Source organism: Corythoichthys intestinalis, chromosome 12 (assembly GCF_030265065.1).
Source record: "Corythoichthys intestinalis isolate RoL2023-P3 chromosome 12, ASM3026506v1, whole genome shotgun sequence".
Lineage (NCBI taxonomy): Eukaryota > Metazoa > Chordata > Actinopteri > Syngnathiformes > Syngnathidae > Corythoichthys > Corythoichthys intestinalis.
The window spans coordinates 15,082,509-15,109,221 of NC_080406.1; the positions used below are offsets into that span (position 1 = coordinate 15,082,509).

The following is a 26,713-nucleotide window of genomic DNA, read 5'->3' on the forward strand; positions in this document are numbered from 1 at the left end:
GGCAGCAGAGGTTGACTGTCTCCCCCAAGGGAGCAGAGATGGCCAAATGACGCTTTTTGAAGCAATGTAGTTCATCAGTCAATTGGTTCAAAGCTTCATGATGTTTCATTTGGTCTTATGACAGTCTTATGACGCCGCTGTTAAATAAAGTGTTCCTGATTAAAAAATTTTTTGTAAATATCCCATAATACAGTGAGGACAGCTGCGACTTATAGTCCGGTGCAGCTTATCTATGAAAAAACGCTGTTTCCGTGTCAAATTTGGTGGGTAGCCGCTTATAGTCAGGTGCACCTTATAGTCCGAAAATTACGGTACTACTGTGTCCTATACATGTAAACGGTTTGAAAATAGGCCATTCAATGAAGGTTCGCCTTATACTCCGATGCGCCTTATAGTGTGGAAAGTACGGTAAATGTTTATTTTCCTTGCAGTGCATCCTATAGAGAATGACGGACCATGTGATTTCTCTGTTGTACGATGCAGCCTCAAGATTAACTTCATTGCAAATACAATATTAATGCATTAGAAGAATATGTCAGGTTTGTCCTTCTACAGAAACCATATTAAAACTAAAAATATATTTCCCTCCCCCATCTTTTTCCATTTTCAAACATTTTTTAAAAAACTCCAGGGACCCACTAGGGAAGCGCTAAAGAGCCGCATGTGGCTCTAGAGCCACGGGTTGCTGACCCCTGGTATAGTATCATGTTAAGTTAAAAAAAATCTTAAATAAAATTACAATAAATGAAGTCCTTTAGGTGAGCCGAAACCCACAGCCCCACAGCTCAACATTATTACCATCAGAACAAAAAAAATTGAATTATTTTCCATAAAAAGCATGTGTGTATGACTTGCATCACGTTTACAATATACACACACTCTTTCTCAACACACACAGTTGCAAGAAAGAAAAAAACATGACATTTTTTACCACCGCTAGACACACTAAACAGGCTCGCGTTAATTCTCGTAGCTGGTGGGAAATATTCATGACAGTGTTCACTAACCTTTAATTTTGTATAAATACGAAATCATATTGGAGGTATTGCCTCCTTGGCAGCTACCCTCCGCAAACATATTTTACATGTCGGTTGGCACTCCTCCTCTAAGCCGTGGCCGTCTGTAACTTTTCTGTAGCCAAAGTATTCCCATACCAGCGATTTCGTTTTCTTCAATGAGGAAAAAGTTCAGGAGTTTCACCTTCTCCAGCCATTGTGTAGCACAGCTGACTCACTGACACTGAGCAACGACCGGTGGGGGAGGGTTGAGCCTTGCAGCTGCAAACGAGGGATTTTGCCATGCTTTCTTGGGACATAAAAAATAGCTAATAGCGTAGGACGGTATGACGGAAATTTTTTGCGGTATTAAAACCATGGCGTTTTCATACCACGGTCTACCTTGAAACCGTTAATCGGCACGTGTCTACTCTGGAGGAGAGTAAATTAAAAATGCCTGAGGTCCCTCGGTGTCATTAAGCAAGTTTATTTATTCCACACGTTTCATGTACAATGCAATTCAAAGTGCTTTACAATAAAGAGTAAAATACAATAAGAAACGAGAGGGAAAAAAACATTGAAATAATATTGAGATTGTTTAGATTAACTTGCATGCTGCTTGTTGTCAACTCTGAATAAACTTTTTGTTCGCCTATCGCAATACATATATAAATACAATCTGATATTTCATAATTTCTTTGGGGGGGTGGATATGTGGGTTTTCAAAAATATTCGTCATAGAAACGTTATAAAAATCCCTTGTAAAATTAAAAGATATAATTTTGGTAAATTTGCAGATATTACAGTCGTGGTGTAATAGCTGTATCATGACAATTTAAAGGAATTGTAATTTTTTTGATCAAGTGATGAAAATTGCTTTATCCATCTTCATATTGATATTTTTCAAATTTCATGGTTATGATTGTCTTAATTATCTTTGACGTTTATAACAAACCAAGTCGTTTGTAAATTGAGCAAGTTGTGTATTTCAAATTAAACGCTCTATTGACAATGCAGTGTTTATCTATTGGCACTGACTCAGAATGGCCGACGAGTGATGACGTCCATCCCTTTTGACTCACAGCAGACAGCAAGCCTATCTGTCGTCTATTGATGAATGAGCTACAGTCGCACAAAAACATGCACATACGCGTGCTCTGAATAAATAAATACTACCATCTGTCGGCGTAAAGGAATAAGCACAAATATTGCTGCCGATCCTTTTATTAATCTCTATGCTACCAAACACTTTACAATATTTAACCCCTATATTTAGTAGATGACAAATTAATGTTAAATATATTTTGAGGAACCATTTGTTGGAAAAATATAAAACGCAGCGAAATGATTCAGGCGTCAAGTCGCCGCTTTCTACGTACATCATTCGAGACAAAATTCGTGTAAGGACCCCGTAGTGTGTGACGTATAATTCAATGGCCCCTTTGCTGTGTTTTCTCTGTTGGGGATCGGGTAGTGACAGGGGTCAGTCTGTTCTGGAGTACAGTTGATCATGACCCTCAGGGCGATCCGGTTGGTTTTCCCATCGGTGGCTAGCGCTTTGAAAACCGCAAATGCTGTTCAGAAGGTACTGACACAAAATGCACGCACACTGGTGCCCGTTGGTCCCCGCTTTTACAAGGACATGCTAAACTAGCAGGCTAGCTTGCTACCTTTTTGGCCGTTAGCACTAGTATAGACTTTTGCTAGCAAGCTAATGCAACAAAAGTCGACAGTCACAACATAAAATATTTCTAAACCGCTATTACAAGCGTAACTTCTTATTCTACTGAAGCCAACAGGTACAATGAAGCTAATACATATGTTTAATTGCCTTGCTATGTTTATGAAAACCTGTCAAAATAAATTTAATCTTAATTTAGTTTTCGAATTGTCATGGTAATGGACCATTACCTTGAGAATTTAAAATGACACTACCATTAATTAAAAAATATACTAATTAGTGCTGCAACAATTAATCGATTAACTCGAGTAATTCCATTGGAAAAAAGATTCGATTTAACTTTTGCTGCTTTGAGTATTCGTTTAATTAAATTGGCGTTGTAATGGTTTGTTTTGAAAGTTTGCATTTAGTTTTTAGTTTAGTGAACATGATGTAACTTATCATTTCACATAGCTGAATCCAGCTGCTCCCTGTTAAGACCAACATAAGCAAGGTTTTTTGTTTGAACAAATGTTTTTTTTTTTTTTAATGCATTCGTAATAGTTTATAGGTATATTTAGCTGTTTTTTGTGTTTGAACCATTTGTTAAAAGTATTGTAAAAAAAAAAAAAAACAAAAAAAAACATTTTATAGCATTTAAGCTAGCAGACTTTTGCTTAGAGCCTTATTTATTTATTTATTTTTATACCGTTTGAGGCTCAGCTCAGGTATTTTTTGAATTTTTTATGTTCCTTATCCGATTATTCGAACTAGCAAGTTCATCGATTAATCGACTACAAAAATAATCGATAGCTGCAGATCTAATAATAATAATAATAAAGTAGTTACTTTTCCATATGAAAATGCAGTGTTGAATCCAAATGATAAATAACACGCCTGTTACTTTAATCTCTGCAGTGCGATGCATACGTTGTCATTGAGAAGTCCATGTTATATATGTTTTAAAGCAAAAAAAAAATCCTAGTTTATAAAAATTGGGAAAATATTGCACCAAGATTTCAAACATTACTGACACTTCTAACTCAGGGTTGGCGCTGGATAATAAAACCTCGCAGTATAAAAGTCATCTAGCCATCTAGCTACAATTTTCTTAATGGGATCGCTCAAGCAGACAGTCATTAGCTTTGTCCCAATTCAGGGTTTGCACCCGATCGGAAAGGCAAGTATCTCGCCCAATCACACCGCAAAACCTGCCCATGTTTCCCTGATACAATTAAATATTTTTATGATATAACAACAACAAAAACGTCAACAGTGGGTGACACATCAAGGGGGAAAAAAAATACTTTTTCTCTCATAGGCACAACGGGAGATGTAGTTTCCCCGAAGTAAAGGAACTAAAATAAGGATGTTCCTCCCTGGTAACCCGTGTTGCCAAATTGGGTTGTATGCCTTACGAATGAACTATATACAAAGTTAAGGTGGCGCAGAAATGCACTGGGCGAGTTGATGAAATTACGGCTACTTTTTGTTTGTCATCCAAGGCATCCCTGCATATGACAGCGGCAAGGAAGCTGGAGTACGGCTGGTGGGCGTACGCACTGGGGGAGAGGACCACGCCGCGCTTGAAACCATCCAGCAAAATCATTTCGGTGGATGGCAATTTGGCATCAGGAAAAGGAGCGCTGGCACAGAAGCTGGCAGACAGGCTAGGTACGTACTCTGTGTTGTTATATTCACAATAGCAAAGAGGTGTAGTAGCATAGGGTTGTAACATTTCACGTGGGTGTATTGAACCGTTCCGGTTTTGCACGTACGTTTTGCTCGTGACGGAACGAAATTCAAGACACGTCTGCCACCCGTACACCGTTAACGGAGACACGCACAACGTTATGATGGATGCTCCCAGTTACTGGGAGATTTACTCTTTTTTTTTTTTAAAAGACTGGAAAATAAATTTGTGCATGAGACATGCAGGGACAGAAGCGTGACCCGCACGTTATTTTTTAGAGCGAGAGGGGAAGAGAGATAGTTCGTTGTTCCTCGTCTTTCAGATGTCCAGCTATGGTTTCAAGTCCTGTCAAATGAAAAATGTCCTGAGTGTGTTGCTAAGACCCGTGTGCGTCTATAAGAGGTGAGTACACAAACCCTCTTGTACTGTTTAGCCTATATTGTTGTTGGTTTTGAGGTGTTAATAGTTAGCGCCGAGCGCTAAGCTAATTAGCTAATTCGCTAACGTGCATTCCATATGCAGAACGTGTAAAACCATGATTAAGTACAGCGGTAACACTACAAACATGCAAAATAGTACAAAAATCTGTGAAAACAAAGTATATTGGTTAAAAGAAGGCTTATTTCTAAAGACACTTTGTTTCCAGAAAATGTGGAATTCATTCCACCTGTGTAAATTCTATTGTATTGTTGCGTGAAATAAGTACTCCCTTTAAAATGGTTAATGTTTTTGCACTTTGTTGTAAAAATAAATAAAAAAGCATTTCAAGGGCAGCTTTTTGTTGTATGGGCATGTCTCCATCATTCCTGTTGAATAATTAGGATATTTTAAATAAATAATGGACACAAATTTTTTTGTCTACTTTATTAATTAGTAATGTACAATGCATCAATAATCGTGATAACTGTGATAACCGTGATCATCGTCAATACCGTAATCATCGTTCCAGAATCAAATTGTAGCACCCTCAATCGTAATCGAATCGAATCGTGGGGTGCCTAAGATGGCACACCCCTCCAAGATACCTTATTGGATATTGAGCCCTGGTCTCCTACTGTGTATTTTTGGTTGTCAGCCTCACTGTTCTGTATAAATTGCACACTAACCCATCATCAATAACTCAATAAGTTAACGTTAGTTCGTTTCCTCAGGCAGTGGTGGGATGTAACAAAGTCAAAGTACTTCGTTACTGTACTTCAGTAAATTTTTTGTAAATCTGTACTTGAGTAGAAATATGAAGTGGTACTTTTTACTGTTACTTCACTACATTTTACAACATGTATTTATACTTTTTACTAAATTTGTAAATTCTCGCCTGTGTTAAACGTTACTTTTATTTGTTTTTTTTTCCTCATTGTGAATTGAAATTTTCGTTTTCATGCCTCAGGAGCATCGTTAAGCCCTGCACAACTACTGTATACCGTAATTGAGCAATAGGGGCAGCAACACGAGTGCAAGCAAGATTAGGCAGGTGAACAAGATACTGGTCAATGAAAACTAACAGTGAGAGCAGCGCGCCTTCAGATGGGTGCTGTACACTCTTGTCCAGTTGGGTTGGGTTAATGCAGTGCTTCTCAATTATTTTCTGTCCCGCCCCCCCAAAGAAGACGTAAATGTTTCGCGCCCCTCCCAAACTCTCTGCCGCCACTGTAAATAGTATCATTTGTCTATAAAATTACTATTATAAATACGCATCTGCCTAACATTGTGTCCTTTTTTTCTAATCATGAAAAAAAGTAACATAGATCAACTTATAATAAAGTATAACTTCATTAACATTGTTTTGTTTGTAACAGAGAAGACTTGACGTGCATCAGTTTGCTTGAATTAAAAAAAAAAAAAAATTCATATCCAACTAAAAAATACACTCAAGGTACATTTTTGACCATTTGATACAGAAAAATAAAATGTAATAAAATCAGTAAATAATAACAAATTAAAATTGATTAGAAACATTCACTCATGAGGACAATATGCCAAAAAATTTGACCGAAAAAACAAAACTGAATAAAAGAAAGAAAAAAAAAAGTGTCCTTGGACAGGACAGTTTTTATTTTTGCTGCTCACAGTGTTTACCTCCTTTGCAATGGTGTGGAGTTATTTTGCAATGAGCATGCTAACAATGCTCACTGGTTTACTGATATTACACTGACAAAGCAGAACGATTGTTGGCAATATTCGGCACGTTTTCACTGAAAAAATAAAGCGGCTTAACAATGAGATTAGGGTCTAATGTCTTTAAGTGGCGTCTTAATTGATTTGGCTTCTGGCTGTCTGCTATAATTATTTTTAGACACAGTAAATAGTGGTCTTTCATCATCACCCACTGTATTAAAAGTCAAAGCTAAAAGGCAAACGGCACAAAAAAAGCGCATTCACGGCGGCCGAGGTAGAACCGTAGGTGAGGGCGGTTGTCGTGACGATCCCAAGCCGAAAATGGCACTTCTCGGGCGGCGACGTGAGAACCGGACAAGACAGTGGGTCGCTGCGTGAGTGAGTCCGGTCGGAAAACGGCTTTTGAAAACGGCGGTGGCACACTGCTCTTCATATCTGTTGTCTGTGTGTGCTGAGTGCTCTTCCTTAGTTCAAAAATACTGCGCGCACTCTGAAAATGAGAGCGCCACTGTCACCTACTGAGTGGATGTGCAAGTACACTTTATTCCAGTACGGCAAAAAAAAAAAAAAAAAAAAAACATGTTCCCCGAGGTCACATGCGCCCCCCCTGGCATCGCTCTGCGCCCCCCACTATTTGAGAAGTACTGGGTTAATGAAAACCAACAGTGAGAGCAGCGCGCCTTCAGATGGGTGCTGTACACTCTTGTCCAGTAGGTTGGGTTATAATAATAATAATGATAATAATACATTGCAAAGACGCTTTACAGTTGAAACAAAAAAAAAAAAAACAGCAAACAACGTGAGCAGAAAAAAAACAATAAAGAAAATATAAGTTAAAAGCTATTTTAAGTTTTTAACAGTTTTATGAATGGAGGAAGGTCTGAACAGGGATGGATTTAGGAAGTGAGTTCCAAAGGGAGGGGGCAGCAACGGAGAAGGCTCTGTCCCCCCAAGTTCAGTGTGTTCTTTGTTGGGGCAGTGCGAGGATGTTTCCATTAGAAGAGCGGAGGTGACTGGAGGGGGTGTGGTGACAGAGAAGGTTTGTGAGGTAGGAAGGGGCCAAGTTATTGAATGCTTTGTAAATGAGAAGGATGATTTTGAACTGTATGCTATTATGCACCTTGTAGTTGCTTGCAGTCCAACATGAAGCATAATTTTGGAGGGTTTTTTTTGAGCTTGTTAAGCTTCTGTTTACAGTGCAGTCAATTTTATTGCTTGCTTTTTCCTTTCTGCAGTTTTAAATAAAATTGAGCAGTCAATGAATTTATCACATTTTTGCATTTGGAGAAAATACTTTTACTTTTTACTTGTAAAGTACATTTTAATACAAATACTTTTGTACTTTTACTTGAGTATTTTTTTTTTCTTAGATACTTGTACTTGAGTAATTCTTTGCACCTTACCTGTACTTTTACTTAAGTCATACCTGTCAACCCGAGGCCGTTGGCAATCCTACAAATAGTGACGTATGCCCTTACAAATTGGTGACTAATCTTACAACGTTGTGTATAGCGTGCAATATGAAACAAAAATAAAACTCCATTTTTGAAATTATATGAATTTATTGGTCATGTTGTAACATATAACCTGGTGCAATCAAAGAACGATATCAATATCTTCAGCTACATCATGATTACTAAAATTTAACAGTGACTTTAGTTATAATTGTATGTAGCACTTTTGGCAATTTTTATCACGTCTTGATGGCTGCACTTCATCGCACTTCAGCTCGAAATTCAGTTTGACTTGAAGGAAGTTCGTTAGTGTGTCCAATATAAATTAAAAAGGTCATTTGATAAAATTAACTTACCGATGTAATCTTTGAGTCAGGGAACGTTTCTTTTGCTAATTCTGAAAAGTGATCTGCAATAGATGCAGGCAAATTGTGTTTTGCAACAAATTGGCAGAATGAAATCTCCGCTTTCGTCAAATTTCATTCTGCAGACTTCATCTTTATGACCAGTGTTATTATTCTTACTTTTAAGAAGTAATACATTAGTTACAAATTACTTCTCCTAAAAAGTAATTGAATTAGTAACTCAGTTACCTGAAGGTAAGAGTAATTAGTTACTTGGCAAAGTAACTGGTGTTACCTTTCATGTTTTTTTTTCCATTAAAAAATAAAACATGGTAACCTTTGCTATGTTTGGAAATTGTTTAATATTGTGAATCAACTGTTATTGTTAAAATTGCTACCCTTTTTGCATTAGTTCCCTTTTGTCTACGTTCGACATGTTAAAGTTTTAAAAAAGTTTCATCATTAAAAGATAACACATAGTCAAGTCAATATTTTGCCGATTTAAGAGTATTTTAGATAAAAAGCTACTTAAGTTCGCTAGGAAGGTTCACTACAACACAGCCTTTCTGAGAAGTCTACTGCTTCAAAATGGCGGGTGTTTACTAACGCCGCCGTCTGTCATTTCCCATGTAGTTCTATAAGCATTTGATATCTGGGCGTAGATTGTAGGCTGTCTTCTACAGTCAAGAAATATTGGAGCCACCTAGCCTAGCATCGCGTTTGCTACAGCGTCACAACACTCTTCTCTCTCGGTGTCTCTGAATTTTCTCGCGTCATTCAACCAACGTGGTAACGCACATTGTCTCGTTGCCGAAACGGTGACAAAATCCGAACAGAGAAAAAAAAACGTACTGCACGGAAAACGTAGATTTTGAATGTCGGCGTACACATTTAAAAATCAGTGCTCACTTGTACAAATTACGCCGAAACCGTACAACTTGACAGGTATGCTTAAGTAAAACCAAAAAAAAAAAAAAGTGAGTAGTTCATCCACGACTGTCCTCAGGGATGCTCTACATGCCTGAACCCGACACCTTCTACTTGGACAAGATGTCTGGAGATAAGCAGCCTCTCCCAGTCGACTTCAATGGGATGTGCAGCCTGGAGAAGTTCTACACTGACCCGAAAGCCGCTGACGGGAATAGCTACAGGCTGCAGCTGTGGATGTACGGCATTCGTCTGATGCAGTACTCAGACGCCATCGAACATCTGCTTACTACAGGTAACAGGAATACCCACACAACCACAATTTTGTTCTTTAACTCTCATTAAGAAAACAATTCTGTTTCTAAGGCCAAGGTGTCATCCTGGAGCGTTCACCATTCAGCGATATGGTGTTCCTGGATGCCATGTTTAAACAGGGGTACATCAGAAAAGAATGTAAGCACTGCTTTGGCGCTGATGTCATGGTTTTAAATGTATAGCACATACCCACGTAGATAACACTACCTTGCCACTCATAGGTGTGGAGCACTATAACGAGATAAAACACATCAGCATCTGCGAGTTCCTGCCTCCACACCTCGTCATCTATGTGGACGTTCCCGCTGAGGAGGTGCAGAAGAACCTGACGCAAAGTGGCAAGGTGTGATTCACTCATGCAACTGTTGAATTAGTGATAAATCACGGATGAAGTTCACTTCCAATGATAGAAAATATTTTTTTTTTTTATGTGAAGGTGAAAGTTTAGATCAGTGGTGTCCAAACTATTCCACATAGGGCCGCAGTGGGTGCTGGATTTCATTCCTACAAAACAAGATGACATCTTTTCCCCAATCTGATGTCTCAAAAGTGTAATCAGTTGATGGTAGTCAGGTGCTGCTTGTTTTAGCACAAACTTCATTGGTTAAACTGTCTGTGCTCGATTGGTAGGAACAAAAACCAGGACCCACAGCGGCCCTTGCGGACAGGTTTGGACACCCATGGTTTAGAACAGGGGTGGGCAAACTATTCCACAAAGGGCCGCAGTGGGTGCGGGTTTTTGTTGCAACCCATTAAGAGGACACATTTTCACCAATCTGCTGTTTTACAAATGCAATCAGTCGATTGCAGTGAGGTGCTTCTCATTTCTGCTGAAACCTCATTGGTTATACTATCTGTGCTGGGTCAGTTGGAACAAAGACCAGGACCCACTGCGGCCCTCGAGGACCGGTTTGCCCACCCCTGGTTTAGAAGAACCCCTTGTTTGCTTTATAATAATGAGCTAATTGCTCTGGCGCCATCTCGTGGTATCTTGATAAGGACCCATGAGACTAAGGCTGCGTTCACACCAGCCCAGATTTTTTCTCATCGAGACTGTTTAACTTTGATGTGAACACAGCATAGATCGGTACACCCAGCCTGTAGAGCGTTAACGAATTGCTAATGACACATTATAACACTGTTAAATCAAATGAATGTGATGTTCTACACTTTAGAATAATACCGTAATTATCACCACTAGAGTTATATTCACCAATAATGCCAATGACTTGTCTGAGCAGAATTATCACGTTTGGATTGCATTGACTTGAAATGGAACGTCTTTATTTTTACATAAACTTTAGGCTTACCTTCAAAATGTGCCACTGGCATATCTGAAGAGCATCGAAGACTGCTACAAGAAGACATTTCTACCACAAATCAGGTTGGATGAGAAACATTTTTTCTAGGTTTTTTTTTTCTATTGGTGATATGATAATTTTTTCTGGTTGCGCAAAATTAATTCATAAATACAATACAAAGCACTAGTCCCTTATCGATGCTATATGTAAGAGTGGAGGCCAAAAATGGTGTTGAAACCAGGATCAAAATATTAACAAGCGCAACCTTTGGGCTGCCAGATAAGCGCTTTGCAAAGAAAACCTGCGTTATCATGCCATTGTTGCATTTCAATCAGGAATGACAGGGGTAAACAAAGTACTAAGGTTAGCACAAATCATTTTACGTACTGCATGTGTAGTCAACAACCTAGATCTACATACTAGATTTTTCAAATGTAGTGGTTTCAAATTACACCGGGGTTAAGTTGGTGCACGAATACATTTTTAGCAAGGTATGTTGACAAAGATAAAAGAGCCAAGTTACGAAATCTAGGTCAGTTTTTTCATTATGACGGGAGGAAGGGCTACTTTTTGGAATTACCATGTTTTCCGCACTGTAAGGCGCGACTAATAGCCTTCAGTTTTCTCAAAAGCAGACGGTGCACTTTATAATCCGATGCGCGTCATGTATGGATCAATATTGGTTAATCATGGCATGACATTCCCTTTAGCGCATCACCATCCACTTGATGTATAACGCAACCCTAACCACTACTACTACTGCGCTTTATAATGCGGTGCGCTGTAGCCTATATATGAAAACAATTTTAAAATGGGCCGTTCATTAAAAGTGCGCCTTAGACTCCGGAGCGTCTTATAGTGCGGAAAATACGGTATATATAAGTACATTGGCAATGAAATATCTCATTTAGTAATGCATTGACAGCATTGACCAAGACGATTTTATTCCTCCATCCATTTTAATTTCAATTATCGATCATACGCACCCGGGTAAAGACCTGTGCTCGATCTTTGCCCGGGTCAATGGACCTGAATTCTAAACATGTAGCATGAACGTGCTAACTTTATTTATATTCTAAATGTCAGTTTACCATACAGAGTAAGACAGAAAAACTCAAAAGTGCATCATCTGTCAAGGAAAAAAATCATGCAACTTTGGCGTCTTGGCAGTTTTAAATTTGTTTTTTTCCTTCTCATTGCTTGAAGGCATCTCAAAGGCATATCATTGTCTTTTTTTCTGATATTGTCATTAGTCATTTAAATTTGTTATGTCTTTTGTTTTGCTCTAGTGTTCAACCACATCGTTAATTCAAACTGTTTATAAAAGTTTTGGTAACATTAGTTTAAAGTAGCCTGGATGCAGACAGCTCTGATCTTGTAATTGTCTGATTGGTAGAGGTCAGGACATCCATCATAAACACAGAGTCAAAAGAATAAGAACTTTTACGAGCTTACAATCTACTTTTAAAATTGGAAAATCTGGACTTTATCATTGAGAACCGTTTTTTTGAAGCATTTGCAAAAAAAAAGTTTCTTTATGTCTATTGAAATATTTTGGCCATTTAAAGAGCATACGACAGGAGAAGAAAAAAAAAGTCTTAAATAGCATTATTATGTGAATTAGAATCATATTTTGAGACGATTCGACTATATACAACAATTTAGCAAAGCGCAGATGACGAGTAATCAGTCTTTTAATCTGCCGGTTAGGCTCTAGCGTCCCCAACAGGTGGATGTGCAGTGGGAGACTGGGCTCATTGGTTTTACTATTCAGCCCATTGAGGGGGAATTATTCAGAACGAGGAAAAATGTTATTGTTTCAGTCTCTCTACTCCACTATTTTTACAGGATATTCTTTTTATCCAAGTATTTTTCCCCAATAGCTAAATAAATGGCTTGAGAAGGACCAGTCAGCCCGTCGAGGGGGAACTATTCAGAACGAGGAAAACGCGACGAAGAGAGCTGCAAAATGTCATTGCTTCTGTCTCTTTACTTCAATATTTTTACAGGATATTCTTTTTATCCAAGTATTTTCCCCAATTGGTAAATACATGGCATGGTCATGACAAATAAGTCTTGTGCTAAATGGAATATGAAATAATAAAAATGCACTTATTCAGGACGACATGATAAAATTACTCCATAATGGTCAGAACTGTCAACTTCACCTTTACTGTCGCACCTCCCGAACGATATTTTATGACACCTAAATCGGACTTATGTCATTTCCCTTCCCCGGCTTCGGGGAATGTAAACAAACCAAAAGGCGTGACAGCTAGACGACATGCTAACCTGAACCGAGTGATGTTTTAAAGTCTTCGAAGCGGAAAATCACACATAACTAGCCCGGATTATTTGACATGACGACTGGGTTGTCGATTGCCTTCGCGGATCGGCAAACCGCCCGGAGGAGAGCAATTTACAGTTGGTTGCCCGGGGGAGGGCGGCTGCAGTTGTTGTGCAGCTAATGTGCATGAGGAGAGCTTTTTATATGCCTATCAATGATCAAACGTAAGTAGTCCTTTGTTTAAAGAAAGTTTGTGAAGTTTGTAGTGTTTACTTTGTAATCGCTGTATTCGTATTTGACATAATACAAAACAAGATGTTTACTCACTTCCTCGTAAGTCCAATGGTCCCACAGCAGTAGGGCTTGTTTTGGCCAATATCCACGGTGAATGGGAACCTTATAAAACTCCAATAAGGTGCACACGCCTCTCCCCCACGTAAAGCAAGATTTTTCTGCAGCCGTTTGGCTGGCGTGATGTGAAAAATAAACGTATTAATCCGCAAAATCAGCTGAATCCTTAGTCCTCATACACAATAGTACCGCTGTTTAGTGAAGAGGACGCCTTCACCCGTACACGTCACAGCGCCCTCCTCCTCAATGGAAGACCGAAGCCGGACGTCACTCATTTTCATGGCGCGGGATTAAAAAAAAACTAAATAAATATAGCGATCGCTTCCATGCACATCCAAGCGGTCCATATCATTCAGGAGCATAAAATACCGCGTGTGTTATGAAATAAACATGCTTTTTCGTGTCACATGCACTTTAATGAATAATTGAAGTGCATTTCTTACATATGGCTCCTTTAAAGTCTGCAACCACTAAAAATCTGAAATAGAACTGATTGTTTTGGCCCATACCACAAATACACTTGATATAACATGGAACACGATTTTGCAAAGCTGTGCATTAGCGTTTGACTATAACTTTTGCTTTTTTTGCTTTCAGTGAGACGTCTGAGCTGCTGGCGTACAACGCTACCCAAGCACAAGATATTGAGAGGGTAAATGTCGTATGGAAATGCGTAGGGGTGTAACGGATCAAGAAAAAAATATTTCAGATTGTATCTTGAATTTAAGTCACGGATTTGATCATTTTTGGTTGTCCAAAAATATCGATACATTGTGCCTGTCGTATCAAAATTGGCATGTACCAGATCAAAACAACCACAATGTTTTTTTTTGTGTTTTTTTTTTAATAAAAACATTGACGGCTGTTGTTGGTAATTGTGTCATACATTTATCAACATTCATTTGCGGTGCCTTGTTCTCTCGCCACCTGAAAGCCGCATAGCGGGACTCGAGCACAAACAGTGTGATAATAGTGTGCATTTTTGGCATGAATACAATCACTGATAAGAAATCCAGCATTTGCTGATTCCTGTACCAGCAAACCCTGTACCTAAACCCAACATATCTAGCAGATCCTTGCTGGATTTGTTGTGATTTGGTACTGGTCGTGCAGGATTAGAAACCACACATGTATGTGATGGATTTCTTAGCAGGGACGTTATGCAAAGGTGTACTAATGTGAATTTTACAGACAAATTATACTTTTTATATTGGTGTTGGGGGACGAAATGTTTTCTTCTTTCTCGGGGGTCGTAGCAGGAAATTATTGAGAAGCATCAGTCTAATCAAACATGCCCGTGGCAAGTGATCCATACAGACTGCAGATCATGATCCGTTACACTGCTAGCAAAGAGACAATTAAAATGTGTTTCTTTGGTACATTTAATTTGAAGGGTTTTTGTGTGTGTGTGTTTTATCTGCTTTTTTGCCCATCAGGTGGCAGAGGACATTGACTATTTGAAGTTTGAAAAAGGCCCATGGCTGGAACAGGATGATGTCACCTACCATTACATGAGAATGCTGTAAGAGCGTTATTGTCTTTATTGCCTATTTGCAGGGCTCAGGGCCAAATGGGAAAAAAAAAAAATCTACAGTAATTGAGGATTTTCCACTTTCCACTTCGCTGCAGTTTTGTCTTGAATTGATGGCCAAAAAAACAAAGTTCCCCTCCATGCTGGCACGTTAGAAAGAGCAGTGTGTTTATTTATTTATTAGCTTTTAAAGGAGGAGCAGTGTGTTTAGACTGGATCTTATGCAAATAGGTGAATTTATTAGCGAATAGTTGGTAGTTAGGTTCTCCCAGAAAAAAAATTGGAGACTCTCGAATATAGTACAGTATTTTAATTGTCATAGCAGTAGCAATGTTTTGGTTTTAAATATTTTTTTTGCTGTTTTCAGTGTTGAAGACAAACATAAGGTGGCATCATTGACCCACATACCCAGGTTCCTGCCCGAGATCACCATCGGAGGGCACGACTACCATGATAAATACTACGCTTTTAAAGCGGTACGAAGACTAGTTTTCAACTGGCTGTTGACTTGCCGCCCTGTTAAAATTCTGCTCTATAATGTGTTTTTATTTTTTAGCTTCCTGGGAAGAAATATGCTCAAGGCTATAATGCCGACATTGGAGACAAGTACATTTGGCTCAAGTGAGGATCTACACTTTCTGCCAATCGGCTTCAGCGTGAAATATTAACATATTGTCTCCACTTGTACATCCAAAATATGTATGTATTAAAAGAATAAACTTTCTCATGTACATTCATGATGTTATGTTGAAAGGTAGGCTTACATCACCAGCTACTTCACTAGGCATAGCTTTCCTATCTAATCAACTCCAAATTATAGAACATATATCTGCCATAACAATTTGACAATGTTTAAAATTGTGGTTACACATTTCAGGGAGATATTTCTGACACACTCATGGCACTAAATGAGGTTATCAAAATGACAACTACTGCTATTGATTAGTCCAGTACTTCTCAAAGAGTGAGGCGCGCCCCAAACATGCTTTTTTTTTTTTGTGCCGTACTAGAATAAAGTGTACTTGCACATCCACTCAGTGGGTGGCAGTGATGCTCTCATTTTCAGAGTGCGCGCAGTATTTTTCAACTAAGCAAGAGCACAGAAAAGAGAAATGAAGAGCTGTGCGCCGTTTTCGAAAGCCGTTGTAGGTGCACTATCCTATTCCCCTCACTATCCACTCACCAATTCCCCTCACTATCCACTCGCGGGGGCCTGCACTTGTCAGTGACGTTCCTTATTCTCGCTATATGTTTATACAACTTTAACATTTGTTAATAATACGCTCTGCGTGGAGTATCATCCATCACTTTTCCTTTTTAAATGGGCACTTATAAGCGAACGCAAGAAGTAACAACGGGAACATCTTTAAACAGGCATTTCACGGGACAGTATTTCCTCGGCCAATTATATAGCTTATATAGCGAGAGCGAGTGGATAGTTAGTGTAGGTTCACTATCCTCTTCCCCTCACTATCCACTCGCTCTCGCTATATGATTGGCCGAAGAGTCTAAATGATCTCCCCTGAAATGCCTGTTTAAAAATGTTCCCGTTGTTACTTCTTGCGTTCGCTTAAAAGTGCCCATTTAAAAAAGAAAAGCGATGGATGATATGACACACAGCGTATTATTAACAAATATTAAAGTTGTATAATCCTATAGCGAGAATAAGGAATGTCATTGACAAGCGCAGGCCCTCGCGAGTGGATAGTGAGGGGAATAGGATAGTGCGCCTACACCTGTAGGATAGTGCGCCTACACCGGCCGGACTCACGCAGCGACCCCACTATCTTCTCCGGTTCTCACGTGTTCGCCCGAGAAGTGCCATTTTCGGCTTGGGATCGTAACGACGACCGCCCTCACTTACGGTTCTCCCTTAAGAGAGAATGCGCTTTTTTTTCGGGCCGTTTGCCTTTTGACTTTGACATTTAATACAGTGGGAGATGAGAAAAGAGCACTGTTTACTGCAGAGGTCGCGTTAACTGAATATTTTCCGTCGTTGACCGTTTTTTTTAAAACGGTGACGGAAAAAAATGAAGTTCATCTGTCATTTTGACTGGTTGCAATTTACACCCCAGACCACAGGGTGGCGCGTGAGCATATTAATTAGCCATTGTCTCTCTTGATGCATGACGTCGTTGGCCTTACTCGGAAACATGAGGCAACTGAGTGTCCGAAGTTTCTTCAAAAAGCCCCAAAACGACGATGGTGTTGATAAAAGAGGTGAAAAAAGAGGGACTGATACAGTGGAGGATGAAGGACAGCCTCTGCAGCAATCCTACTTGAGACATTTGATTATGCACAAGCGGGCATGCAATTCAAGTCCATACGCACCAGGAGGACTGCGTTCAGGCCACAGCAGGTGAACTGTTAATTTCATTGTTCCATATGTAGCCTAGCTACTGGGGCCACAGTCAGCTGTTTTTGTTACTGCAGAGAAAAAGTTACATATTAATCTGCTTGATGTGTGATGGCACGGTGTGGATTCTCTGTTAAGCTTGTTCGGACAGAATATTAATTAAAACTAAATGAAAACTAAATACCATTGAATATGTCATTATTGTCATTTTAAAAATTTAAGTGACGGGTAAATATAGATTATGACCGGATTTTTATGACCCTGTCAGTCAAAATGACAGACAACGGAAAAGTCTAGCGCAACCTCTGGTTTACTGTGTCTAAAAATGATTATAGAGGACAGCCGGAAGCCAAATCAATGGCGTACCGCAAGCAACACGTCACTTCCGCTCATTAATATTCATGTCATTAGCTACTGTTACTAAGTAGGGACAAGCCACTGTTTGTCCCAAATAGGAAATGAATGGAAATCGTGTACGAAGGAGATGTTTACAGAGCTAAACCTACCAATTCTCTCTGAAAATGATGTGCCTGGTGCCAAATTCACTGGCAAAGATGTGGAAGAACATAAAAATGTTCAGTTAAAGAGATGGCTTCAGTGTCGAAGGCTGAAAAAAACGAGCCAACCTAAGCATAGCCTTAGCTTTTTTATCGACACGACTGACAATGACATTCTCCTGTTTCAACAGGCTATCCTTTACCATCAGCCCTGTCTTTCTTATATATCCTCTGGTTGTCCTACGTCTCTTACCGTTCTTGGGGGTAATTTAGTTAGCTTTGTGTAGCGATCGCAAATGCTACTCCGTGACAGCCAACCAACACTTTTAATTTTTCATTGATAACACATCTTAATTCTATAATTTATTTACACTCCCCCCTTACTAAAGTTGTTTTTTTTTTATATATATATATATATATATATATATATAAAACAAACGGTAACAGTGGCAGTCAGATACCATTGTAATTCTTTTCAGGTCATTCATTGTCAGAAGCAGTACTGCACAACGTTACGCTAAAAAAAGAAGTTAAAAATATAGAAATGGCTTACCTCTTTGTCCTCTGAAAGACCATGCCAACCCAACAAAATGTTTACTGCATATGAAATGTGAATGGATTCATCGAGCTGGTGTTAAAGTCCGTACAAGTTGATTCGGTCTTCACATTTTTTCCTCCAGAGTTTTTGGTTTCCGGAAACGTATGAAGAAAACATCCTTCATGTGTCGTAATGTCTAGAGTTGTTTCTACAAGTTCCAAAAAAGCAATGCGTGATCGGCATGTTCGTTTTTGAAAGATTACCGGAGAAAAGTAGCACAAATTACGCTGTTTCTATGCGAGGGCGGGTCTATTATGTCCCACTTCGGCTTTACTTCCGCTTTACGATGCGACGTCACGGTCTAAAAATAGCATGCGTGCGGTACGCCATTAAGACGCCACTTAAAGACATTAGACCTCAATCTCATTGGTAAGCTGCTTGATTGTTTTTCAGCGAAAATGTGCCGAATATTACCAACAATCGTCCCTCTTTGTCAGTGATATATCAATAAACCAGTGAGCACTGTTAGCATGTTCAGTGCAAAATAACCCCACACCATTGCAAAGGAGGTGATACTATGAGCAGCGAAAACAAAAACTGTCCTTCTGTCCAAAGACACTTTTTTTTTTTTCTTCTTTTATTCAGTTTAGTTTTTTCGGTCAATTTTTTGGGCATATTGTCCTCATGAGGTAATGTTTCTAATCAATGGCGTACCGCACACAGGCTATTTTTAGACCGTGACGTAGCATCGTAAAGCGGAAGTAAAGCCGAAGTGGGACATTATAGACCCGCCCTCGCATAAACCCAACGTAAAAAGTGCTACTTTTCTCCGGTAATCTTTCAAAAACGAACATGCTGATCACGCATTGCTTTTTTGGAACTTGTAGAAACGACTCTAGACATTACGACACATGAAGGATGTTTTCTTCATACGTTTCCGGAAACCAAAAACTCTGGAGTAAAAAATGTGAAGACCGAATCAACTTGCATGGACTTTAACACCAGCTCGGTGAATCCATTCACATTTCTTATGCAGTAAACATGATGTTGGGTTGGCATGGTCTTTCAGAGGACAAAGAGGTAAGCCATTTTTATATTTTTAACTTATTTTTTTAGCGTAACGTTGTGCCGTACTGCTTCTGTCTGACAATGAATGACCTGAAAAGAATTACAATGGTATCTGACTGCCACTGGTACCATTTCTCTTATATATATAAAAAAAAACAACTTTAGTAAGGGGGGAGTGTAAATAAATTGTAGAATTAAGATGTGTTATCAATGAAAAAATTAAAAGTGTTCGTTGGCTGTCACTGAGTAGCATTTGCGATCGCTACACAAAGCTAACTAAATTACCCCCAAGAACGGTAAGAGACGTGGGACAACCAGAGGATATATAAGAAAGACTGATGGTAAAGGATAGCTTGTTGAAACAGGAGACTGTCATTGTCAGTCGCGTCGATAAAAAAGCTAAAGATATGCTAAGGTCGGCTCGTTTTTTTCGTCTTTTTCAGCCTTCGACACTCAAGCCATCTCTTTAACTGAACATTTTTATGTTCTTCCACATCTTTGTCAGTGAATTTGGCACCTGGCACATCATTTTCGGAGAGAATTGGTAGGTTTAGCTCTGTAAACATCTCCTTCGTACACGATTTCCATTCATTTCCTATTAGGGACAAACGGTGACTTGTCCCTACTTAGCAACAGTAGCTAATGTCATGAATATTAATGAGCGGAAGTGACGTGTTGCTTGCGGTACGCCATTACAAAGGCTTTGGTATTAATATCTTCATTTTCTTTGCTTGATAAAAAAAAAAAATGAAACCATTACTAATACTAATACTTTGTAGCACAACCTTTAGACAAAATAAGTGTGAACAACCGCTTTCAGTATCCATCGATGAGTTTCTTACAATGCTCTTTTGGAATTTTAGACCATTCTTCTTTGGCCAACTGCTCCAGGTCTCTGAGATTTGAAGGGTGCTTTCTCCAAACTGCCATTTTCAGTTCTCTCCACGTGTTTTACGGGATTCAGGTCTGGACTCATTGCTGGCCACTTTAGAAGTCTCCAGTACTTTCTCTCAAACCATTTTCTAGTGCCTTTTTAAGTGTGTTTTGGGTCATTGTCCTGCTGAAAGACCCATGACCTCTGAGGGAGACCCAGCTTTCTCACACTGGGCCCTACATTATGCTGCAAAATTTGTTAGTAGTCTTCAGACTTTAAAATGCCATGCACACGGTCAAGCAGTCCAGTGCCACAGGCAGCTCAGAAACCCCAAAACATCAGGGAACCTCTGCCATGTTTGACTGTGGGGACCCTGTTCTTTTCTTTGAAGGCTTTGTTTTTTTTTCCTGTAAACATTTATGTTAATGCCTTTTCCCAAAAAGCTCTACTTTTGTCTATCTGACCAGAGAACATTCTTCCAAAATGTTTTTGGCTTTCTCAGGTAAGTTTTCGTAAACTCCAAACTGGCTTTTTTATGTCTCCGGGTCAGAAGTGGGGTCTTCTCGACGGATATTACGGGTTAACGCTGTTGGACCCTCGGACTGCAGGACAGCTTGAACTTGTTTGGATGTTAGTCGAGGTTCTTTATCCAACATCCACACAACCTTTCGTTGAAATCTCTTGTCAATTTTTCTTTTCCGTCCACATCTAGGGAGGTTAGCCACAGTGCCATGGGCTTTACACTTATTGATGACTACGCACGGTAGACATCAGAACATTCAGGTCTTTGGAGATTGACTTGTAGCCTTGAGATTGCCCATGCTTCCGCACAATTTTACTTCTCAAGTCCTCAGACAGTTCTTTGGTCTTCTTTCTTTTCTCCATGCTCAATGTGGTACACAAAAGGACACAGGACAGAGGTTGAGTCAACTTTAATTAATTTTAACTGGCTGCAAATGTGATTTAGATATTGCCACCACCTGTTATGTGCTACAGGTAAGTAACACGTGATGTTAATTACACAAATTAGAGAAGCATCACATGATTTTACAAGGCTTGCCAATACTTTTGTCCGCCCCTTTTTTGGAGTTTTGTGTAAAATGATAATGATTTAATTGTTTCCCCCTTTCTCTTTTGTGGTTTTTCATTGCAAGCAAAATAAATGAAGATAAAGTGCCCTCCATAATTATTGGCACCCCTGAAAAAGACCTTAAGAAAAGGACCTTAATGGAAAAAAAGAGAAAAATCCAACCTTCAATACAAGTGCATTCATTCAGTGGGGAAAAATCCCACATATAGAAAAAATTATTTGACATCAAATAATGTGTGTCACAATTATTAGCACCCCTGGTGTTAATACTTTTATACAACCCCCTTTTGCAAACAAAACAAGGTCTGGAGACTGAGATGGCCATCGGAGGAGCTTGATTTTGTGTCTGGTGAACCATTTCTGTGTAGATTTGGCCATATGTTTAGGGTCATTGTCTTGCTGAAAGACCCAATGACGACCCATCTTCAGCTTTCGGGCAGAGGGCAACAGATTTTGATTTAAAATGTCCTGGTATTTCAAAGCATTCATGATGCCATGCACCCAAAAAGCTCAATCTTGGTCTCATCTGACCAAAGCACACGGTCCCAGTTGAAGCCTGGGACCGTGTGTATTCGTGTGTGAGACCAAGATTTAGCTTTTTGGCAACAAACACTCTAAGTGGGTCTGGCGTGCCACGAAAGATGCACATGCTGAAAAGCACCTCATACCCACTGTGAAGTATGGGGGTGGGTCAGTGATGCTGTGGGGCTGTTTCGCTTCCAAAGGCCCTGGGAACCTTGTTAGGGTGCATGGCATCATGAATCCTTTGAAATACCAAGACATTTTAAATCAAAATCTGTTGCCCTCTGCCCGAAAGCTGAAGATGGGCTGTCACTGGGTCTTTCAGCAAGACAATGACCCTAAACATATGGCCAAATCTGCACAGGAATGGTTCACCAGACACAAAATCAAGCTCCTCCCATGGCCATCTCAGTCCCCAGACCTTGTTTTGTTGGCAAAAGGGGGTTGTACAAACTATTAACACCAGGGATGCTAATAATTGTGACACACATTATTTGATGTCAAATAATTTTTTCTTTATGTGGGATTTTTTTCCCCCACTGAATGAATGCACTTGTATTGAAGGTTGGATTTTTCTTTTTTTTCCCATTAAGGTCCCATATTATTTGAATTTAAAAAAAAATTAGAAGCTAAAAAACACATCTTTTTCAGGGGTGCCAATAATTAGGAGGGGCACTGTCTTACTACCAAAGCATTTGCAATTGGAATTATTTTCTGCGAGAAATTGAACATTGTCTGACAGAATTGCAGGGGTGCCAATACTTTTAGCCAGCAGTGTATATTTACCAACTAGGTCAAAAAGCACAATTTTTGAATGATTTCGTTTTGAACACAACAAACAACATGGGTTAAAAACCTGATACTTGATTGAGTTTTAAAAGAACAAAAAGTTTGCTAGACAGACCTAGCAAGTCCTTTTCTTGGAATGGAGTTTTTTTTTTTTTCCATCAACATATATAACACCCTTAGTTAGCCAAATAACTCAGTCTTCGTGGCATCAGCCCACAAGACCTTGTTCTAAAATGAAGCTGGCTCATCCAAGTATGCTTTTGCATATCTCAAGCGAGTCTGCTTGTGGCATTTATTTAGAAAAGGCACTTATGCAGTACTCCCCTGTTCAGCTTCTTGTGCCAAGTTCACTGAATTGTTGAATGATGCACAGTGACACAATTTGAAGCAAAATTATGTTGTCATTCTTTAGTGGTGGTCTATGGGTTTTCTTTGAGCATTAACACCATCCTTTGACTTGGGAGCGCTGATATTTTTCTTGGCCTGCCACTTATAGGCTTTTTGTAGTCTTCCCTTAAATCATGTTAAACAGTCTTTTCATTCAGATCATTTGAGAGCTTTTTAATTTTTTTTTTTAGTCCCCAATGTTGCCATTCTTCGCTGGGGGTTGAAAGAGAAAGACAACAAGCAATCGGCCACTTTAAATAGATTTTTTCAAGATTGAATGCATCTTTTTTATGAGGTTCAGGGCTCGATAAGCTCATTAGCCATTTGTGGTTTCTTAATTAACCAGTACTAATTAGTTACAGAATAGATTTCATTCTGATATTGACGGGACACATTCCCCAACGCCTTCAGGTAGGGGGCTGTCCTACACTCCACTTCAGTCGGTCGCAGTTATTCTCAAATACATGCAGAGATCCAACTCCCGATTTAGGTTGAAAAGTACGAAACCTGTACCGCATACAAACAGGAAGGACTGTCTCAGGAGTGATTTGTTCGAGGATTCAAGGTAATTATTATGTTTTTGTACCATGCATCTATTTTGAAATGTGCGAAAAATCGATGGGAGAAATCAACCGCGACGGCCTTGGCGTCATAATTCGCAACATTTACGTAAAATAAATGCTAACTGCCCGTTTTTTGCTTTTAACCAAGAATCGAGACTGTTTACGTTCATATCTATAAAGAAATCAGGGATTTAAGCATTTATTAACAAGAATTTTGAACATAAAAAGCTCTTTGTGGTGATAACTCGGCACCACAGTTGCTTAAAGACTACCAGCACATTCGACATATTTACGTGAAATAAATGCTAACTGCCCGGTTCTTTGCGCTTTTAACCAAGAATCGAGACCGTTTTATGTCCATATCTATAAAGAATTCATGGTTTTAAGCTTTTATTCACAAGAATTTTCAATGTAAAAAGCTCTTTGTGTTTTCACTCGGTCAGCTTTGACGGAGATAGGCCCCCTATCAATTGGCCCCACGCCCCGTCAATATATTATTAAGTGGTTACAGGTTTTCAAATCAGCACAATGACAAGGGTGCCCAAATGTTTTCACCTCTCTAAATTTGTTTTGATGCATATTGCACATCTTCCCTTAGTTCGATAAACTTAGTTTAATTTATAAATCAATGGGTATTTAATTTCAGAAAATAATTGAAATAGTCAGAGGTGCCAAAAACCTTTTCATACCACTGTATGCAGGAACTGAAATATACCCGCCAGACAGAAACACTGATGCGGGCCAGTTTCGGCCATGTGTTTAATTCCCCCGTCCTATGGGATTCAGGTCAGGGGAGTTTGTGGGCTGGAAAATCAAGTCAACATCTCAATAAAGTTTATCAGCAGTGGAATAACTTAAATTTCTCTATATTATCCTGGTGAATTGCTGCATTTGAATATAGACCAGAAAAAACAGTGGACCAACACCAGTAGATGACAGTCATCCAGAGGCACATACATAGACTTCATAATGTATTGACGGCAAGGCCGGCCCAGCCTGTACGCAGACTATGCAGCTGCTTAGGGCCCCTGACCACTAGGGGGCCCCCAATCTGGCAACCTCATTTTATACGTTGTCAATAGAGCATTGTGATTGTCTATTGTCTATGCAAACATCCATTTTCTTGTCATTACAATCTGGCAACCTGGGGAGTGACGTTGAACCTGCTTTGCGATGATTGGTGCTCAAACTTGCTTGGAAAGTAGATGGACGAATATGTCGAAGAGATTTTATCTTTCTGGAGCAGAGAAACGAAAGACGAAGAAAATCGGAGAAGAAAAACAAAAGTATCAAGGCAATAGAGCATGTTGTTGTTGATGTTGTTGTTGTTGTGCAAGACACACCGACTTGAACGTTGTTGTCAGCTGAGCTTGTCAATATGTTGCACTAGTAATTGCCATTGGCCGTAGGGTGAACGCCCGGAGTGAATCAAGTAAAGCCGAGCAAGTTGTCACCTGTCGGCAACAGCAAATGTACGGCTTCCACTGATTGTAGTCAGGGCCGGCCCAGCCTATATGCAGACTATGCAGCTGCTTAGGGCCCCTGACCACTAGGGGGCCCCCAATCTGGCAATTGTTTAATTTATATTCTATTTTGTTTACGACAGCTTGCTTTATTTGACTTTTGTGAGTTTTGATACTTAATTTCAAGCTTAAAAAAATGAAAGTTCTCCCTTAACTTCTTTCTTTTCCCTCTTTTAGAAAAAGGTTTGGCGCTATCTACTGTAAGTACTGACAATCATTTGGGGTGAGAAGTTTGAAGTATGCAATGCAACAAAATCTGATTAATATACGAAATATGGATGTATGGGTTGGATTGCATGTGTGGGTTTCACAGTACACTGTGACGAAATGGGGTGCCAAAAATATGGGCCTCTTGGCATTATTTTGCTGAGGGCCCCCAATTGGCCTGGGCCGGCCCCGATTGTAGTAAAACGAAATATTGACATAATATGCATTTGAAATGGTGGGCCAAAAATATGGGCCCCTTGGCAATATTTTGCTTAGGGCCCCCAAATGGCCTGGGCCGGCCCTGATTGACGTGGCGCGGGGCCGTTCACAGAGGGCCTATCTCTGAGTGGAAACGCAGACAAACTGCTTTTTCCGTGGAAAATTCTTGTTGATAAACGCTTAAATCCCTGAATTCTTTATAGATATCAACGTAAAACAGTCTCGATTCTTGGTTAAAAGCAAGAAGAGAAAAAAAAAAAACGTGCAGGTAGCATTTATTTTTACGTAAATATTGCGAACTATGAGGCTAGTCAGTAAGGAAATTAGCGGCCGCCATATGTAACCAAAGAGCTTTTTCCGTTGATTTTTTTTTTATTTCACGTTTCAAAATGCATGCATGGTACGAAAAATATAATAATTACCTTGAATCCTCGAACAAATCAGTCCTGAGACAATCCTTCCTGTTTCTATGTAGTACAGCTTTCGTACTTTTTCAACCTAAATCCGGTGTATGATCGCGGCATGTGACAGACTGCTAATAAATGAAGCAGAGTGTTGGACGGCCCCCCTTGGGAAGGCAGTGAATGGGGAATGTGTCATGTCAATACATTATGAGGTCTATGGCACATAATTCAGTTAACTTCAAATCCAGTGTAATATTTTCACAGTCGGTGATGAAAAGTTTTAACTAGGGCTGTCAAAATGATCGCGTTAACAGGCGGTAATTAATTTTTTAAATTAATCACGTTAAAATGTTTGACGCAATTAATGCACATGCCCCGCTCAAACAGATGAAAATGACAGCACAGTGCAATGTGCATTTGTTACTTGTGTTTTTGGAGTTTTGTCACCCTCTGCTGATGCCTGGGTGTGACTGTTTTTATGGGCTTCAGCACCCACGAGCATTGTGTAATTATTGACATCAACAATGGCGGGCTACTAGTTTATTTTTTTGATTGAAAATTTTACAAATTTAATTAAAACGAAAACATTAAGAGGGGTTTTAATATAGAATTTCTATGACTTGTACTAACATTTATCTTTTAAGAACTACACGTCTTTCTATCCATGGATCGCTTTAACAGAATGTTAATAATGGTAATTGTT

The 26,713-nt window shown here is 39.4% G+C and overlaps 1 protein-coding gene across 1 annotated transcript; it reads left to right on the forward strand.

Annotated features, from left to right (window-relative positions):
• The first annotated feature begins 2,424 nt into the window (after positions 1-2,424).
• Positions 2,425-16,149, forward strand: ndufa10 (NADH:ubiquinone oxidoreductase subunit A10). Its single transcript, XM_057853383.1, has 10 exons — positions 2,425-2,580; positions 4,161-4,329; positions 9,268-9,483; positions 9,555-9,641; positions 9,725-9,846; positions 10,808-10,887; positions 14,040-14,094; positions 14,879-14,964; positions 15,341-15,449; positions 15,530-16,149. The coding sequence occupies exons 1-10, from the start codon at positions 2,506-2,508 to the stop codon at positions 15,596-15,598; spliced, it is 1,068 nt and encodes a 355-aa protein (XP_057709366.1). The 5' UTR covers positions 2,425-2,505; the 3' UTR covers positions 15,599-16,149.
• Positions 16,150-26,713: the final 10,564 nt, after the last annotated feature.

Coding starts and splice junctions, on each gene's coding strand:
- ndufa10 (XM_057853383.1), top strand. CDS start 2,506: ATGACCCTCAGGGCGATCCGGTTGGTTTTCCCATCGGTGGCTAGCGCT. Junction 10,888..14,039: donor ACATTTCTACCACAAATCAG/GTTGGATGAGAA, acceptor TTTTGCTTTCAG/TGAGACGTCTGAGCTGCTGG. Junction 14,965..15,340: donor TACCATTACATGAGAATGCT/GTAAGAGCGTTA, acceptor TGCTGTTTTCAG/TGTTGAAGACAAACATAAGG.